The following is a 17,638-nucleotide window of genomic DNA, read 5'->3' as shown; positions in this document are numbered from 1 at the left end:
GCAGTAAACTATTGACCAGTCAACATTGGCTTTAGCCTAAGCTTAATAGTTAGCCTATAGGGTAAAATAACCAATGTCAGCCTATGTGATGCTCATTGATCAATATTTATTAAGCATTTGCAAAGGCTCTTGCATAGAACATCACATTATTGTATTAGTATTAAACATGGTCTGATACTTTCCTAAGTGTGCACAAAACATGTAAAAACATATGATTTGGTCACTGCATAAAAGTAGCCAATATCCTAATCATGGGCGTTTTATGTATCTCCATTGTTTAACGCTGCAATATGTAACTTTTTGGACGACTGCGAAATGTGAGTTACAGATCTGTCATTTTCATTGAAAGCAAGCCTAAGAAGCGATAGATCTGTTCCATGTGCGCCATTTCTATGCTTCCTGTTCTTAAGTTTAGTTTTAGTGTATTTTATTTTCGGCTTCAAACAGCTGAAAAACAATATTTGTGGTTATTGAAAACATATTTCATAGCAGTTTAGATGATACAAGTGCTTGTTTTGTCACAAACTGAAATTAGGCTATAAGAATTTTAGCAACCAGGAAATGGCAGAGCGATTTCTGCATATTGTAACGTATGTTATTGAGACAGACCGCATTGGATCAACTTAAAGAGTGATAACACCAAGAGGTAGGCTATGCCCAATTTAGCCACTCTTCCATTTTAGAACAGGTGCTTTCAATAACATAGCTTTTCTACCATATCATGTGTGTTTGGGGAATGGAGGAAGGTGTTGTTAGTGTGATATCATGACAGCGGACTTCTGTGTTTAGAGTAAACATCACTGCTAGTTATCATGCGTCAGCGCGCGGATGGAGCGCGAGGATACAGTGACACCTGTCGTATCTCTGAAACAGTTTCCGCGCCCGGGGTCGGTCTCTCTCGGATTCGCTTTGGAAGAAATAGCCAGAGGCGCGCCATCACCACTGATGTTATGTGACATTCAGGATTGTAAAACCTACCGTTTTGTATCGAATGATACCACATAGTACTCTATGCTTTTACTGAAAACAATATTAACTATTATGCGTTTTAACTTTTCTAATAAGACCATAGGTGCTTCCAACTTCTGTTCTCCCATAAAACATGTTTTAAAATGCAAAAGCGTCACATATTTGACATAACCTATTTCAATTAAGACAGGACTGTCCTAGGTAAATCTTTAGGCAAGGTATTTGGTTAATGCACTAAATTGTAATGTACATCATCATCACGTGCTAAGTGCAGTCCAAATTTAGACTGCCAGTTCAGATGACACATGAAGTATTGTGATACTTTACCAGTTGTTGAAAAACGTCCAAACTCCTGTCTCCATTTTCTCGTGGTGGCTTAAATGGGAAACGACAAGACAGAAAAAAAACGAGAAAAAAAAAACGTACCTCACTTGTAATATGTCTAATGTAATGTATTCTGAACCCCCAGTCAAAAACCTCAATCTGACTAGAATTCAAATACATTTAGAAGTTGAAGGGTGATAGTAATTGATGTTGACTGGAGTCGATATGTGAGGGACCATGTTTTCAATTATCCAGTAGGGGACGCTCCTGTATTGGGACAGGCAGAGCCGTTTATACGCCTCTCTGGGTACAGGTGCAATAGAATGGAACAACGTGTCGAAATTGAGAAGTACAATTTCCTGTTTTATTACACAGACCATATCTATCTAGTTATTCATAATTCATCAACCGTAATATTGAATCAAAGTCAGACGTACCCTATCCATATAAATAGAAAGTGTAATTATGTATATCGTTTTTATTTAGACAGTTTGGAAACAGTGGGAGGCAGGGAAGCAGCAGTACAGAAGAATGAGTGGATGTGAGATTGAACAGTGGGGAGTTGTACACGTGCCATGTTACCACTCGACTACAGCTCTACACAAAGTTAGTCATTCAGATATTCTACGTGCCTGTTATTGCTCTTCGATTGCGGGTTAGACCTTTCATTGGTCAGTCTGACTTAACCTTACTGTATGTGTGCATCCCAAATGGCACACTTTTCCCAATATAGTGCACTATTTTTGACCGTAACCCTAGGGACCCTGGTCAAAAGTAATGCAGTGCACTGTATAGGGTGCCATTTGGGATAAACGGTCATGTGCCATAAGTGAAGTAAAGAGGAAGATATTGAACTAATGTAAGACTGTATTGAAAAAGCAAGACACTACCAGTATTTACAACTTTACCCATCTATGAATTTGTTATCGCTTTATCCAATTGGACAATATAGGGGCAGTTTCCCCACACACTAATTAAGCCTAATTGAGTTAGCTTTTAGTCCACGACCAGGCTTAATATTTGGCCGGGAAACTGTGTCACAGTCCCCGATATAGTGGTCAGTTATATTTTCTCATTTGAAAGAACAACACATCCATACAAAATAATTTATAAATTCAAGACAGGGTAACCGTTTTCTTTATATTGGTGAAGTAACAAACTGCACATTACAATTAATTGGATTAAAAGTACATTTATCAGTTTTTTTCAGAGCTTAAATTCCACAATTTGACAAATAGTGGGAAAACCTCCAAAATATAAAATGAAAACCAAAGCATTGTGCAGGCATGACAGGAGTAATATACAAACATCAGAATATTCTGAAATGATAAAGTTTGTACACTCGAATGACAACAAATGACACATTTTTCTAGGTACAAAAGAGACATTTGAGAGAGAACAGCCCAGTCCTGAACATAATAAAAAAGGCACAATACTGTCTCTTTTTGAAAGGTGGGAAACATTTCAACTGATTTTTTTTTTGGGGGGGGGGTTAACTGACTAACAGGATAAAAGTCAATTCCATTTTAAATTCAGTCAAGAAGTACAACAAAATCACATTTCCCTCAATGCTCCTCTATGTAATTTCAGCAAACATATCAGGAATTAACCGAATTGAAATGGATCCCTGCTGACTAACATACAATATATACTGTTCAAAGGTCTCCAGCTGATACTGCTGTCTATAATAGACAGAGAGAGATATTGAATGCACTTCACTACCAAAGATATATACTGAACAAATTTGTACCTTTAGCAAAAGGGCCAGACAATGTAGCTAGGGCCGGATAATGTAGTTAAAGCTTCTAGAATCTACATAGCCCAAAAGCATTCTGGGCCTAGATGGTATAGCAACAATCCAAAGCGATTCGTTTTTCATTTAGCTTCAGGCAACAAGTTTGGGCACCCTACATATCAAGTGTTCCAGAGTAGGTGTGCTGCTGATCTAGGATCAGTTTTGCCCTTTAGATCATACTGAATAAGATTACATGGACAGGTGGGACCCTGGGCCAGTGTTCAAAAAGCATCTCACAGTAGGAGTACTGATCTAGGATCAGGTCTCCACCTGTCCATATAATCTTATTCAATATGATCTAAAAGGCGAAACGGATCCTACATCAGCACTCTTACTTTGAGACAGACACTTGGGCTGCGTTTAGACAGGAAGCCCAATTCTGATCTTTTTTCACTAATTGGTCTTTTGACCAATTAGATTAGCTCTGAAAAAGAGCTGATGTGAAAAAATATTCTGTGATTGGTCAAATGACCAATTAGTGGAAAAAAAGATCAGAATTGGGCTGCCTGTGTAAACACTCTCTTCTGTATGATTGGGATTTTGAAATTGTGCCCTTGCTGTGCTTGTGCAAATCATTGCTAAAAGGTAATATACTGTGCAGGACTCTTGGCTTAAATGCTGCTTCATGTGTTTTGAAAAGAAATACAAATTCAGTTACAGAGAAGAAGGAAAAAAAAGAACAGACAAAAATAGAAATTACTTGAGGACATAGGCAGCTCTGTTCTGCTCTCTCAATGTGACCGGCAAACAACCAACCATGTTCATTTTGCAGTACTTTTTGGTGAAAGCAAAAAAAATAAAAAATTACAAGTCACTTTTTTTTTCAATTTGTAAATGTTTATAGGTTTATTAATTAAAAAGATTTATGTATATACATGCAGAACGTCACCAAACATTGCAGTTTTTCACCCATTTTGCAAACTTAGGAGTCTGAATAATTTTCTTTACAATGGGTCGGCTTTGATTAATTGTGTCATTTACAACCAAGCAAACAAATCCTTTTTCTAATTTCATTTGCCAAGTAATACTCAGTAAAGGCATGTCTCTTGGTACTAAACAGTAGGATGTTAAGGTAAAATAAATTTGTCATGTCACCATTTTTCCAATTCTCTTACATACTCAACTTGGACCATGGTGGCCACCGTAGTCAGGTAGTCACGTCTGCATATACCGTACTCATATTGGTATAGACAGAAAAGAGAACCTTTAAAAAATAACTTGGGGTTCTAGTTCTGGAACATAGTCGCTCAATCTAATTTCTGACCATTAAACAGTCAACTCACTTGTTATGTATAGACCCAGGAGTTATTCATAATCCTGCTGTGACCTGAGAAGGGGGGGGGGGGGGTCCTGGGCCATATAGTTATTATTGGCTATAACTCTTAGCCTTAGTTTTTACTGGTCAGGTGACTGGTCTCAAAGGTTGGGAAAAGCATTTTCCCCTATTTATATCAAACTGATTTTCTGTCTTACATGATTAAAAATAGCCAAGTAATTGAAGGTCTGACTGGGTGAAAGTTGAGGGAGAGGTGATGCTTGGTGCACGACTTAAGGCAGTCAAATGAATGTTGGTTTTTGCTCCAACCCCAGTTGGAACTAAACTGATTCAGTTTATCAACCAGCTAATTATTAGAATCAGGTGTGTTAGTTTAGGGTTAGAGCAAAAACCTACAGGACAGTAGCACTCCAGGAACAGGGTTGGAGACCACTGGTATAGGGATTGTTTGGGGTGGCCTGTAGCTAGCATGGAATCCGAACTGAATTGTGTCGTTTCACTATTGCTCACTAGTGTTCCAGAATAATGAAACTGAACACAGAATTCAGTTTGGAGAGTTCTTATGTGAACTGTCAATCATCAGGCCAGGTTAAAATATGCATGCACAGAGCTAGAAAGGAAGAAAGAACAGAAAATGAAAGTTACCTACTACAGCCACAGACACAAAGAAGGGTTAATAACAAAAAGGTTTTTAACAGTTAAGGCTGCTTGATAAAGAATAGGTAGGTAAAGCATTGCTGGCTGCACAATGTTTCAAATACTGTGAAATGTACATAAAATCTACAGGAAACATTTTAGCAGATAACCAAATAGTAGCAACATTATCTGGTCTTCTATATACAACGAATCGCCACCCCAACGTAGTTCCGACCCAGACAAAAAAAACATGTTAAATTATTTTTCAACATGCTTGGTTTCCTACACAACATAGCCAGGCAAGAAAAAGGATTGAGACACAAAATACATTTTGCAACAATAAAAAATAAAAAAAGGCCATGATTATTACACACTATGACCCAAAATCAGACGATTGAAAAATAAACACCACCTAGTCGTCTCCAAATCATTAGGATGCATCAGAACAATACCTCTTCATCAACCTCAGATACAAGAATCCAAAATATGACCACCCCCAAACCTAGACTAAGTCACACATTTCTTTTCCAAAAAGCATGTTTTAACTTACATTCCTTGTTTTGATAAATGCTTTTCTGAATAATGACGATTATGTCTCAGGTTCTCTACACATGTCAGTCATCCACCCCTCACCTTGCAAATGGCACATAGATACAAATATGAACAAAAACAGACTCAACACTATACGGGATAACAGCGTTTCTCTCGCTGCATACCCTAATGCACATCTCACTTAAGTACTTACACTGAAGGCATTTTCACATAATGATTCCATTTTGTTTATAGCTAAAACGTAAATACACAACCAATCCCCCAAAACAATTTACAGATTTTTTTATTTTTCATTTCTTCCGAAGCTTTTTTAAAATATAAAACCAGGAATGCAATGCCTCTGGTGGTATTCTTTGAGCGTGAACGAGAAGAAAGCCCTTTTTAAATTTTGTCTTTTCAAAAAAGTATTGTGTTGTAACTGCGTCGTTATAGGCTCAAATATGCACCTTGGTTTTTCCTCGTTGTACGTCAGTCCAAACAATTTGATCTGTTTGAAAACCACCAGACCTCATGTGACCCCAAACTCAGAGGTCAAGGGCAGAGGTCAATCTTCCCAGCCAGGCTACTGTACAAGTCTTGTGTATCGATGTTGATTTTGTTTAGGATAGATCTCACTTTTCCTGCCCCATCAATCGTTTACAGCATATTTTTCAAGCAGCAACAGGTTCTGCTGGTAGGATTAGAAGCAGCAATACATTTTGTCTGGGTGTGTGCTCTGCCCAGGCCTCGTTTTTTTCTTAGCAGTCCACAACCCACATCGAAACTGTAATCGTAAGCTGCTGCCAAAAAACTAGACCCACACTTGATTGAAAATAAATACTAAAAGATGATTGAGTACAAAGCTTGGACGCAACACGTTCATTTCCTAAACCAAAAAAAGCTTTTGGTTTGATCTACCTTAGTTGGGATTTTAATGTACAGTCACGTGATATAATACTAACCCAATACAGTGTCAAAAAAATTATAGTAACAGAAAATGATTTAAATTTTACAATGTGGATCTCAATGAATTGCAATAATTTGACATAAAACATTTTGCTCGTAGTACATATGAGCAAGATATGGGGTACTTTAATACATCTTTAAACATATCAATAAGACCCTTATTGGACATACACAGTTCAAGCTAATATTTTCCATCAAGATTGATAGGACGAAAGCCAAAACGTCTGAATTCGACGCTCCACATACTTACTAGTTTAGATTTATTTTGAGCTTGTCATCTCATCCTTAATATTCATTTGACACCATTATAAAATGTACATGATAAACTGTTCAGAGATAAAATACTTCTTCACTGTGAAACAAAAATGCCCCAGTTCAACGTAACCATGGAGATAAGGATATTGTCATTGTTAAAAGAGGATGATGCCAATGTCATTTAGAAAGTGCATAAGAACAGCATCATTGCTGGGACAGTGTGGGACAAAAAAAAAAGAAGGAGGCCAAGTAACAGAAACTTCCAGATCTCGTGAAGAGGCGTATTAAAAAAGCAGTCAAAGAAACTGGATGTAAAATGTCAATTATGGGTTTTGATTCATGTTTTTGGCATACCTTAATGACCGTAACCATGGCAACGTTAGTCATTAGTTATATTGACACCTTTCCTTCAACATTCCTGATATGTTGTTGTTGGTCAATCGTTTCCACGTTGTATGACAGCCCCAACATAGCAAAAAAAGTAAACATTACAATGACTCAAATTGCACTCAAGGCAACAATCAGTATTTATAGAATATATAAAAATCACTACAGATCACTTATCTAATCACCTGTCTCTTTACAGTTTAACTTTTTCTCAAAGCAAAAACAAATCTAATATCTTAAACATGAGGGCAACATTACTGCCTATTTTGGAAAGGTTTGAGTCAAACTTGCTAAAGTCCATTTTTTAAAGCGTTAAAGATTTCGCATTTATTCTATATATTACTAGTTTACTGTTTAAAGATTACTGCTTATTTTTTTAAATTTAAAATCTCAAAGCCATTGATTCAAATGTATAATTTATCGGTTTCTTTTATAGAATCATTGTCATCCAACAATAATAGAACTAATATAAAAAATAAATGTAAAACCTTTTTTTTTTTAACAAACCATAATTCTAGAAAGAAAATTTGTTTAACTAAATGATACCTTTGTATAATATTCATGGAGAATTGTGTTAGAGCGTCAGAAAAACCAGTGGACCTTCCTGGACATATAGGCACTGTTTTTTTACGTATTAATGTGAAATTAAAAACATTAGACCTTTGTTCTTTAACCTCAAACCTCACGATAACAAATCTTTAGTCAAGTGGTAAAAAAAAAAATATACATATCAAAAAGAAAAAGACATGACAAAATGAACATTGATAATGGCAGCAGCAATAAAAATTGAAGTTTCAAATATTATTTTTGCATACAATAGTTGTATCCTAAGCTCTCCTAATATACATACCTAATTACTGTAAATATGTTGGCATTGGGAATCTGGGTTCTATGTTAAAAGAATCATAGCCACTGTTACTCAATATACACGATCCGTTTTGGCAAAAGGTGGTAGAGATATTAAAGGGCAATTCCACCACTTTTTAATATCCTATTCATTACCTCCAGCCCTATACCAGTGTCTTCATATGTATGAAAACAGATTATGTATCGTATGGTGCTGGAGTTAATGAATGTAAAAAAAAAAAAAAAATGTTTTAATGTGTAATGACCCTTTAAGTTATGTCTTACATGATTTGGGAATAAAATATTGGAGAAGTTGGCCTTCTAAATGGCTATGATTCCTCAACAGAAACGCTGGAGCACAGTCTCAATATAAATGTACTTGTTTAGTTTTTTTTCCGCATATAGATAGATAATGTATGAACCGAAAAATGTTTTCCTCCTCTCTTTTTGTACATTTAGTTTGTTTTTATGATGTATATATATATTTTTTTTACAGTGTATGACACACGTAGTTGGATAGGTATGGGATTGGGTGGGGTGTCTGAATGGGTGGGCGTCGGCCTTCAGAATATGGGCGTGGTCTATCCAATTATGGGCGTGGTCCGTTGTCAGATCATGGGCCTTGCGTGGGCCTGGTATATCAGCCATCAAATCAGCTCTCAGACCATAGCCTCTCTCTGGGCCCTCAGACGACAATCTTGGCCTCCGGGCCCCATCAGACCATGGCACGGTAGGGCCCCTGCATCTTGAGGAACTGGATAATGAAGGAGGGGCCCCCGGCGACAATCTGCGGGGGCAGGTGGCTGAGGGGACAGTTCTCGATGCTCATAATGGACAGCTTGCTGCACAGGGCCAGCTCAAACGGGAGGCTGTGCAGGTTGGGGTTGTCATTGAGGTACAGCTCCTCCAAGTTCTCCAGTGTACCTAGGATGGAGGGAAGGATGGAGAGAGGGATGGATGGAGGGGTGGATGGAGGATACAGGAGTGTTATATTCTACCTGGAGGCACAGATTGCTAGATCATCAGCTGGTACATACAGTAATTCTTGATGGGCTGTAGATTGCTGGGGCTAAAATATGCTAATTAAATTGTTTAGCTGAAGTTACGTTTTATATGTAATATATAAATATATGCCATCTAGCAGACGCTTTTATCCAAAGCGACTTAGTCATGTGTGCATTCATTTTAAGTATGGGTGGTCCCGAGAATCTAACCCACTACCCTGGCGTTACAAGCACCATGGTCTACCAACTGACCTACAAAGGACCACATGTAGTTCCCTCTCTATTCTGTCAAGTGTAAGTATCCAAATGAAAGCTTGTGACCTCCTCCTCCAATAAGCTCCTTGTTTCTCAATGACCTTTGGAGTTCAGGTGAGGATGGAAGGAATCAAGGAAGTACTTTTGAGATTCACTTCTAGTCTGAGTTGTATGTAGCCTGGGTAACAGTCTTTCTGTATATTTGGCAAATGACAAGAGTACAAGGAGTGGTCTCAGCAGAAACAGACCGGTACCCAGTGGCATGAGGTAAAATGTATTTACCGATCTCCTCCGGCAGGTGCTGCAGCAGGTTCTCTCCCAGACCCAGGTGGGTCAGGTTGGTGAGGTGACCGATCCCACGGGGCAACGTGGTCAGCTGATTATTGGTCAACACTAGTTTCTGATAGAATAAAAGCAAAAATGGAATGTCAATATCACATGATGAAAACAGCTTAGCTGTGAAACGTTGGTGAATACATTATTCTATCTGAGCTCCATCGTTCAAACCCTGGAGATATAAAATGGTTTATTTAAAAAGGTCCAATGCAGCAGATCAATATCAAATTGTTTGATTGTTTTCAATTAAAAAGAAAAAATAGATTATTATCCAAGAGCAATTTCTCCAGCAAGAATTTTGCTAGGAGTGTCTGGGAGCGGTCTGAGTGGGGAGGGGACAAGTGAAAACTCTTTTTGGTTTGGGACTCTTTCTTATTGGTCTATTAACTTATTTACCGCTGGGTGATGTCAGGCCAAAACTCCAACCCACCAAAACAGGCTTACATTTTAGAGACGCTCTTTTCAAACAGCTCTTACACTAAAATAGCATTATCATCATTTTTACAATTTCACAGCATTATTCCAACCTTACAGTGTGGAAATACAAAAGTATGTGGTCACCTGCGCGTCAAACATCTCATTCCAAAATCATGGGCCTTAATATGGAGTTGGTCCCCCTTTGCTGCTAGAACAGCCTCCACTCTTCTGGAAAGGCTTTCCACTAGATGTTGGGACTGGCTTCCATTCAGCCACAAGAGTATTAGTGAGGTCAGGCACTGATGTTGGCCGGTTAAGCCTGGCTCGCAGTCGGCGTCCCAATTCATCCCAAAGGTGTTCGATGGGGACTGCCAGATGGTGAAGCATGATTCATCGTTCCAGAGAACACGTTTCCACTGCTCCAGAGTCCAATGGTGGCGAGCTTTACACCACTCCAGCCAACGCTTGGCATTGTGCATGGTAATTTTAGGCTTGTGTGTGGCTGCTCAGCCATGGAAAGCCATTTCATGAAACTCCTGACCGACAGTTCTTGTGCTGACGTTGCTTCCAGAGGCAGTTTGGAACTCAGTAGTGAGTGTTGCAACCGAGGACAGATGATTTTTACGTTCTACACGCTTCAGTAGTCGGCGGTCCCGTTCTGTGAGCTTGTGTGATCTACCACTTCACGACTGAGCCATTGTTGCTCCTAGACATTTCCGCTTCACAATAACAGCACTTACAGTTGACCGTAGCAGCTCTAAGGGCAGAAATATTACAAACTGATTTGTTGGAAAGGTGGCATCCTATAACAGTGCCATGTTGAAAGTCACGGAGCTCTACACTAAGGTCATTCTACTGCCAATGTTGTTCAATGGAGATTACATGGTTGTGTGCTCAATTTTATACACCAGTCATCAACAGGTGTGGCTAAAATAGCCAAATCCACTAATTTGAAGGGGTCCATGTACTTTTGTATATACACAGTGCCTTCGGAAAGTATTTAGACCCCTTGACTTTTTCCACATTTTGTTAGATCACAGCCTTATTCTAAAACTGATTAAATAGTTTTTCCCCGCTCAATCTACACACAATACCCCATAATGCCAAAGCAAAAACAGGTTTTTAGAAAATAACACATTTACATAAGTATTCAGACCCTTTACTCAGTACTTTGTTGAAGCACCTTTGGCAGAGATTACAGCCACAAGTCTTCTTGGGTATGACGCTACAAGCTTGGCACACCTGTATTTGGTGAGTTCCTCCCATTATTCTCTGCAGATCCTCTCAAGCTCTGTCAGGTTGGATGGGGAGCGTTGCTACCCTAGTGAGGTTAACTAAAATGTGTTGAGTTATAAACCATTCAAAGACCACTAACAGATGTAGTGATACTGTAGTGCTGTGACGAGTAATTTCATTGACACAAGTAATCTTTCTTCTACTCTTAAAGGCCCAATGCATTAAAAAAATGATATTTATATATACACTTTATAGTGCCTTTGGAAAGTTCTCAGACCCCTTGACTTTTTCCACATTGTTACATTACAGCCTTATTCTAAAATTGCTGAAATTGTTTTTTCCCCCTCATCAATCTAGACACAATACCCCCCAATGACAAAGCGAAAAAGTTTTTTTTAACGTAAATATTCAGACCCTTTGCTATGAGACTCGAAATTGAGCTCATGTGCATCCGGTTTCCATTGATCGTCCTTGATATTACTACTCCCGAGTGGTGCAGCGGTCTAAGGCACTACATCTCAGTGCTAGAGGCGTCATTACAGACCCTGGTTCGATTCCAGGCTGTATCACAACCGGCCATGATTGGGAGTCCCATAGGGCGGCGCACAATTGGCTCAGTGTCGTTAGGGTGTGGCCGTGGTAAGCCGTTATTGTAAACAAGAATTTGTTCTTAACTGACTTGCCTAGTTAAATAAAGGTAAAATAAAAAAACTACAACTTCATTGTCCACCTGTGGTAAATTCAATTGATTGGACATGATTGGGAAAGGCACATACAAGGTCCCACAGTTGACAGTACATGTCAGAGCAAAAACCACACCATGAGGTAGAAGGAATTGTCCGTAGAGCTCAGAGACAGGATTGTGTCGAGGCACAGATCTGGGGAAGGGTACCAAAAAAATTCTGCAGTATTGAAGGACCCAAAGATCACAGTGGCCTCCATCATTCTTAAATGGAAGAAGTTTGGAACCACCAAGACTCTTCCTAGAGTTGGCCGCCCGACCAAACTAAGCAATCGGGGGAGAAGGGCCTTGGTCAGGGAGGTGACCAAGAACCTGATGGTCACTCTGACAGAGCTCTAGAGTTCCTCTGTGGAGATGGGAGAAATCCCAGAAGGACAACCATCTCTGCAGCACTCCACCAATCACACATTTATGGTAGAGTGGCCAGAAGCCACTCCTCAGTAAAATGCACATGACAGCCCTCTTAGAGTTTGCCAAAAGGCACCTTAAAAACTCTGACCATGAGAAACAAGATTCTCTGGTCTGATGAAACCAAGATTGAACTCTATGGCCTGAATGCCAAGCGTCACGTCTGGAGGAAACCTGGCACCATCCCTACGGTGAAGCATGGTGGTGGCAGCATCTTGCTGTGGGGATGTTTTTCAGCGGCAGGGGCTGGGAGACTAGTCAGGATCGAGGCAAAGATGAACTGAGCAAAGTACAGAGAGATCCTTAATGAAAACCTGCTCCAGAGTGCTCAGGACCTACGACTGGGGCGATGGTTCACCTTCCAACAAGACAACGATCCTAAGTACACAACCAAGACGACATAGGACTGGCATCGGGACAAGTCTCTTGAATGTTCTTGAGTAGCCCAGCCAGAGCCCGGACTTGAACCCGATCGAACATCTGGAGAGACCTGAAAATAGCTGTAGATTTGGATAGAAAACACTAAAGTTTCCAAAACTGTTAAAATAATGTCTGCAAGTATAACAGAATTGATATGGCAGGCGAAAACCTGAGGAAAATCCATCCAGGAAGTGCTATTATTTTGAAATGGCTGTTTTTCCATTGAAAGCCTATCCACCATACAAAGACTTATGACGCGGTTCACGATCCCTATGGCTTCCACTACATGTGGCCAGTCTTTAGGCATCGTTTCAGGCTTTTACTCTGAAAAATGAGGGAGAAACACCACTTTCAATGAGAGGACAGTGGAAATTTCCAGACATGAGTCCTGCGAGTGACCAGAAGCGTGCCTTTCTTGTTTTTCCCTTTTCTATTGACGAAGCTATTGTCCGGTTGAAATATGATCGATTATTTATGACAAAAACAACCTAAGGATTGATTATAAACATCGTTTGACATGTTTCTACGAACTTATGGTAGTTTTTTGATTTGTCTGTCTGCTGTGACCGCGCTTTGTTCCAATGGATTACTGAACAAAACACACCAACAAAACAGAGGTTTATGAATATAAAGAGGGACTTTATCGAACAAAACGAACATTTATTGTGTAACATGGAGTCTTGGGAGTGTAACCATATGAAGATCATCAAAGGTAAGTGATTCATTTTATCGCTATTTCTGACTTTTGTTACTCCTCTACTTGGCTGGTTACTGTTTGTAATGATTTGTCTGCTGGGCGCTGTTCTCAGATAATCGCATGGTGTGCTTTCGCCGTAAAGTCTTTTTGAAATCTGACACCGTGGTTGGATTAACAAGAAGTTAATCTTTAAACCGATGTATAACACTTGTATGTTTCATTAATTTTTATAACGAGTATTTCTGGTTTTGAATTTGGCGCTCTGCAATTTCACTGAATGTTGGCCAGGTGGGACTGTAGCGTCCCACACCCCCTACAGAGGTTAAAGGTAGGCCTAAATGCTTACGTGACAGTGTAGGAAAATAGCGTAATAGTATCAAACCTGTAAATCTTTCAGGTAAGCGATTTCATTCGGGAGCGATTCCAACTTGTTCTCCTCCAAGTCGAGCTCCCGTAGTTTCCTCAGGTTGCCAATACCATGTGGCAACTTCTTGAGAAGATTGTTGGACAATATCAAGACCTGTGAACAAAACAACAGATGTTTCAGAACACTGAAGCGAACTGTTACAACCTGTAGCTTGTGTTACAGACCTAAAAATAACTAAATAGTTGATCACCTACTGTATGGTGAAATGGGAGAGTGATAATCATTCAGATTTTCTGGTCAGTTTGAATAATGTATGAATTGATGACAGCATCAGAAAAGTACTAAGTCCACATTTCTCAGGAAAGATCCCATCTGGGAATTCTATCAAGGCCTCACCTCCAGCGAAATGAGACCGCAGATGTCCTCGGGGATCTTTGTCAGCTGATTGGTGGCCAGGTTGAGCTCCACCATACTGGTCCACGTGCCAAAGTCTAGAGGCAGAGACGTCAACTGGTTGTCCTGAAAAAAAAAAAACAACGACATTGACAACAATTCTAGAATCAGAGCAGAAAGAAGACATTGGTCATCATGTCAGCTCTTTACCTAAGCAAGCACCATCACCAACCATTGTCAACCTTAAAGGGATAGTTCGGGATTTTGGCAATGAGGCCCTTTATCTACTTCCCCAGAGTCAGATGAAATCGTGGATACCATTTTTATGTCTCTGCGTGCAGTTTGAAGGAAGTTGCTATCTAGTGTTGGCGCAATGACTGTTCCTGTAGACTTCCAGTCATTGCGCTAACGCTAGTTAGCATTGGCTCACAAAACTACTATTAACTTCTTTCATACTGTATGCAGATTCATAAAAATGGTATCCACAACTCTGGGAAAGTACATAAAGGGCTTCATTGCCAAAATCCCCCAACTATCCCTTTAACGTCAGAAGAAAGAGACGTTGTTCTGCCTAGATAATGTCTGGGACTATCGTCTTGGTCCTCTTACTAGAAGTCATCAAAATAAGAGGGAATGAGATGACAACACCTAACAATGGACAGCATCCTTACCTTCATGTTGAGTTTGCTGAGGACTTTGGCCCTGGAGAAGATTCCAAAGGGGATCTTGTTGATGCGGTTGTGCTCCATATTTAGAGAGTAGATGGTGGAGAACTGGGAGGGTCCTCCCACCGGGTAGGACTGGAAACAGTTCCTCGCTAGGGTTAGACTGGTCAGATTCACCAGACTAGACAGGAGACCCTGGGATAGAGAGAAGGAGGTAGCTAGATCTGCTATATCCCTAACAATACCATTAAAATGCAGCAATCAATAAAAGCACCACTCACTTCTGGTAACACGGAGATGTTGTTGTTTTCTAGGTTGAGCTCTTCCAGTTCTCTGCACTTGGCTAGCGACCTGGGGATGGCTGACAACCGGTTGTACCGCAGACCCAAGCGGTTTATGCTTGACAAGTTACCTGCAACGAGAGAAGGTTAAATACAAAAATGACAATCAACAAAGTCAGATATTAGATATCATGTATGTATGTATGTATGTATGTATGTATGTATGTATGTATGTATGTATGTATGTATGTATGTATGTATTGGCTGGTGCAATCAAATTTCCCCTCTGGGGGATCAATAAAGTACCATCTTATCTTAAATACCAGCACTTGCAGTTCCTAAAACTGTAGATTATTCAATTAATGAGAATTCTCAAATATTTGATCCTAGCCATCACAATGTACAGTTAAGAATGTGCACTGTGCAGCTGTGTCAGTATTGGTATCCTGTAGGCTGAGTATAGGCAGATAATTGCCCAAATTGCATTGAGGAGAAAACGTTTGACTGTTGAGGTCCCGGTCAGTCTCACCTATAGTTTCTGGTAGGTCCAGTAGCTCGTTGTGCTGTAGGTCCAGGTTGGTGATCTGGGTGCAGTTGCCGATCTCCTTGGGTAGGTGTTCTAGCTGGTTATGGGCTACGTCCAGGGTGATGAGGTTACAGAGCTCCCCTGCAGAGAGGCAGGGCCAATACAACAGTCAACACACAAACATGACTAATCTGGACAAGAACCGCAATCAGAGTTATTAAAAGACTGGTTTAGCTTATGGCTTTAGCTTATTCACAACACTGCAGCAGTGTCTTCTGTAATGCCGGGTTTAGACGACTAGACGACTTTCAAAATCCTAACGTCGCTGAGCTGCTCACATTTAACGCCCGTCTTTCCTGTAGCTTGTTGTCTGGCTAACGGAGTGGTGCGCACACTAAACGATGTGGCACAGACGGGTGTCACACACTACAAGACTCTTCAGTTGGTTGTGAGGATTCTCCATACCACGCTGTCTCGCGAAAACAATGTGATTAGATAGTTAACGTAGCCACAACAAGCTGTGGCTCAGACAAGCCTCAAACGTTTTCAGTCAGACATTCACGCTTGCCATACAGAGTTGAAATATCTAGCCAATACATTTGGAATTGAATAACATTGGTAGTGAACTTCAGAGCTGTAACGATTTGATACTTTGGCTTTGGTTAAAGGCAAGTACAAACACATACTAGTAGTAATCACTCCTGCTGGAGAGTCTGGGTGATGTGATGCAATATCATCATCATCATCATCATCTCACTGGCTTCTTCTCTGGCGAGCTCTCATTGGCTATTGCTGATCACTGTTCTCAAAACTTGTCATTGCACCCCTCACACTACATTGGAGATTTTGAAAATATTGGGACGTGTGAAAGACGGGATCGGTGGCCCTCGGATTGCATCACTGAACCGAGCGTCGGTGACAGCCATGCACCCCAAGTACGCAACGACATAGGGATTTTGTCTCCGATCTCAAAAACTTGTCTGGGACAGCTAAACTCAGGGCCAAAATAGTGTGTACGCTCCCGGCTTATGGTAGGCAAAAATGATAATGCATCGTCATTGTCATCAAGAACCCAATCTGCCAGCCTCGACTCCCTCCTCCTCAACACTCATCTGTTTGATCTTGTTCTCGTGGATGACTCTCCCTCCCACTCACATCTCATTCACCTATCTCCCTCCCTCCTTCACCCATCTCCCTCCCACTCACATCTCATTCACCCATCTCCCTCCCTCCTCATTCACCTATCTCGGCAGGCAGCTGTTTGATCTTGTTCTCGTGGATGACTCTCCCTCCCGCTCTCCTCCCACTCACATCTCCCTCCCTCCTCCCTCCCTCATTCACCCATCTCCCTCCTCCCTCCCTCATTCACCCATCTCCCTCCCTCCTCCTCCCTCATTCACCCATCTCCCTCCCTCCCTCCCTCCTCCCTCATTCACCCATCTCCCTCCCTCCCTCCCTCCTCCCTCATTCACCCATCTCCCTCCCTCCCTCCCTCCTCCCTCATTCACCCATCTCCCTCCCTCCTCCTCCCTCATTCACCCATCTCCCTCCCTCCACCCTCCCTCATTCACCCATCTCCCTCCCTCCACCCTCCCTCATTCACCCATCTCCCTCCCTCCTCCCTCCCTCATTCACCCATCTCCCTCCCTCCTCCCTCCCTCCCTCATTCACCCATCTCCCTCCCTCCTCCCTCCCTCATTCACCCATCTCCCTCCCTCCTCCCTCCCTCATTCACCCATCTCCCTCCCTCCTCCCTCCCTCATTCACCCATCTCCCTCCCCCCTCCTCCCTCATTCACCCATCTCCCTCCCCCCTCATTCACCCATCTCCCTCCCTCCTCCTCCCTCATTCACCCATCTCCCTCCCTCCTACTCCCTCATTCACCCATCTCCCTCCCTCCTCCTCC

General features: G+C 41.1%; 1 protein-coding gene across 1 annotated transcript in view; it reads right to left on the bottom strand.

Moving 5' to 3' along the window:
• Positions 1–2,414: 2,414 nt before the first annotated feature.
• The window catches only part of LOC106564476 (leucine-rich repeat protein SHOC-2), a 42,293-nt gene continuing 27,069 nt past the window's right edge, over positions 2,415–17,638 (bottom strand). Inside the window, exons 4-10 of the mRNA XM_014130589.3 lie at positions 15,736–15,873; positions 15,207–15,337; positions 14,932–15,120; positions 14,264–14,386; positions 13,883–14,020; positions 9,527–9,644; positions 2,415–8,909 (exon numbers count right to left, since the gene is read on the bottom strand). Coding sequence (XP_013986064.1) covers positions 8,701–8,909; positions 9,527–9,644; positions 13,883–14,020; positions 14,264–14,386; positions 14,932–15,120; positions 15,207–15,337; positions 15,736–15,873 — 1,046 coding nt within the window. The 3' untranslated portion in view covers positions 2,415–8,700. The remainder of the gene's footprint in view (positions 8,910–9,526; positions 9,645–13,882; positions 14,021–14,263; positions 14,387–14,931; positions 15,121–15,206; positions 15,338–15,735; positions 15,874–17,638) is intronic.

This window comes from Salmo salar, chromosome 12, assembly GCF_965601325.2.
Source record: "Salmo salar chromosome 12, fSalSal1, whole genome shotgun sequence".
NCBI lineage: Eukaryota > Metazoa > Chordata > Actinopteri > Salmoniformes > Salmonidae > Salmo > Salmo salar.
Note: the sequence above shows the minus strand (reverse complement) of the source record. Positions and strands in the feature narration are given on the sequence as shown.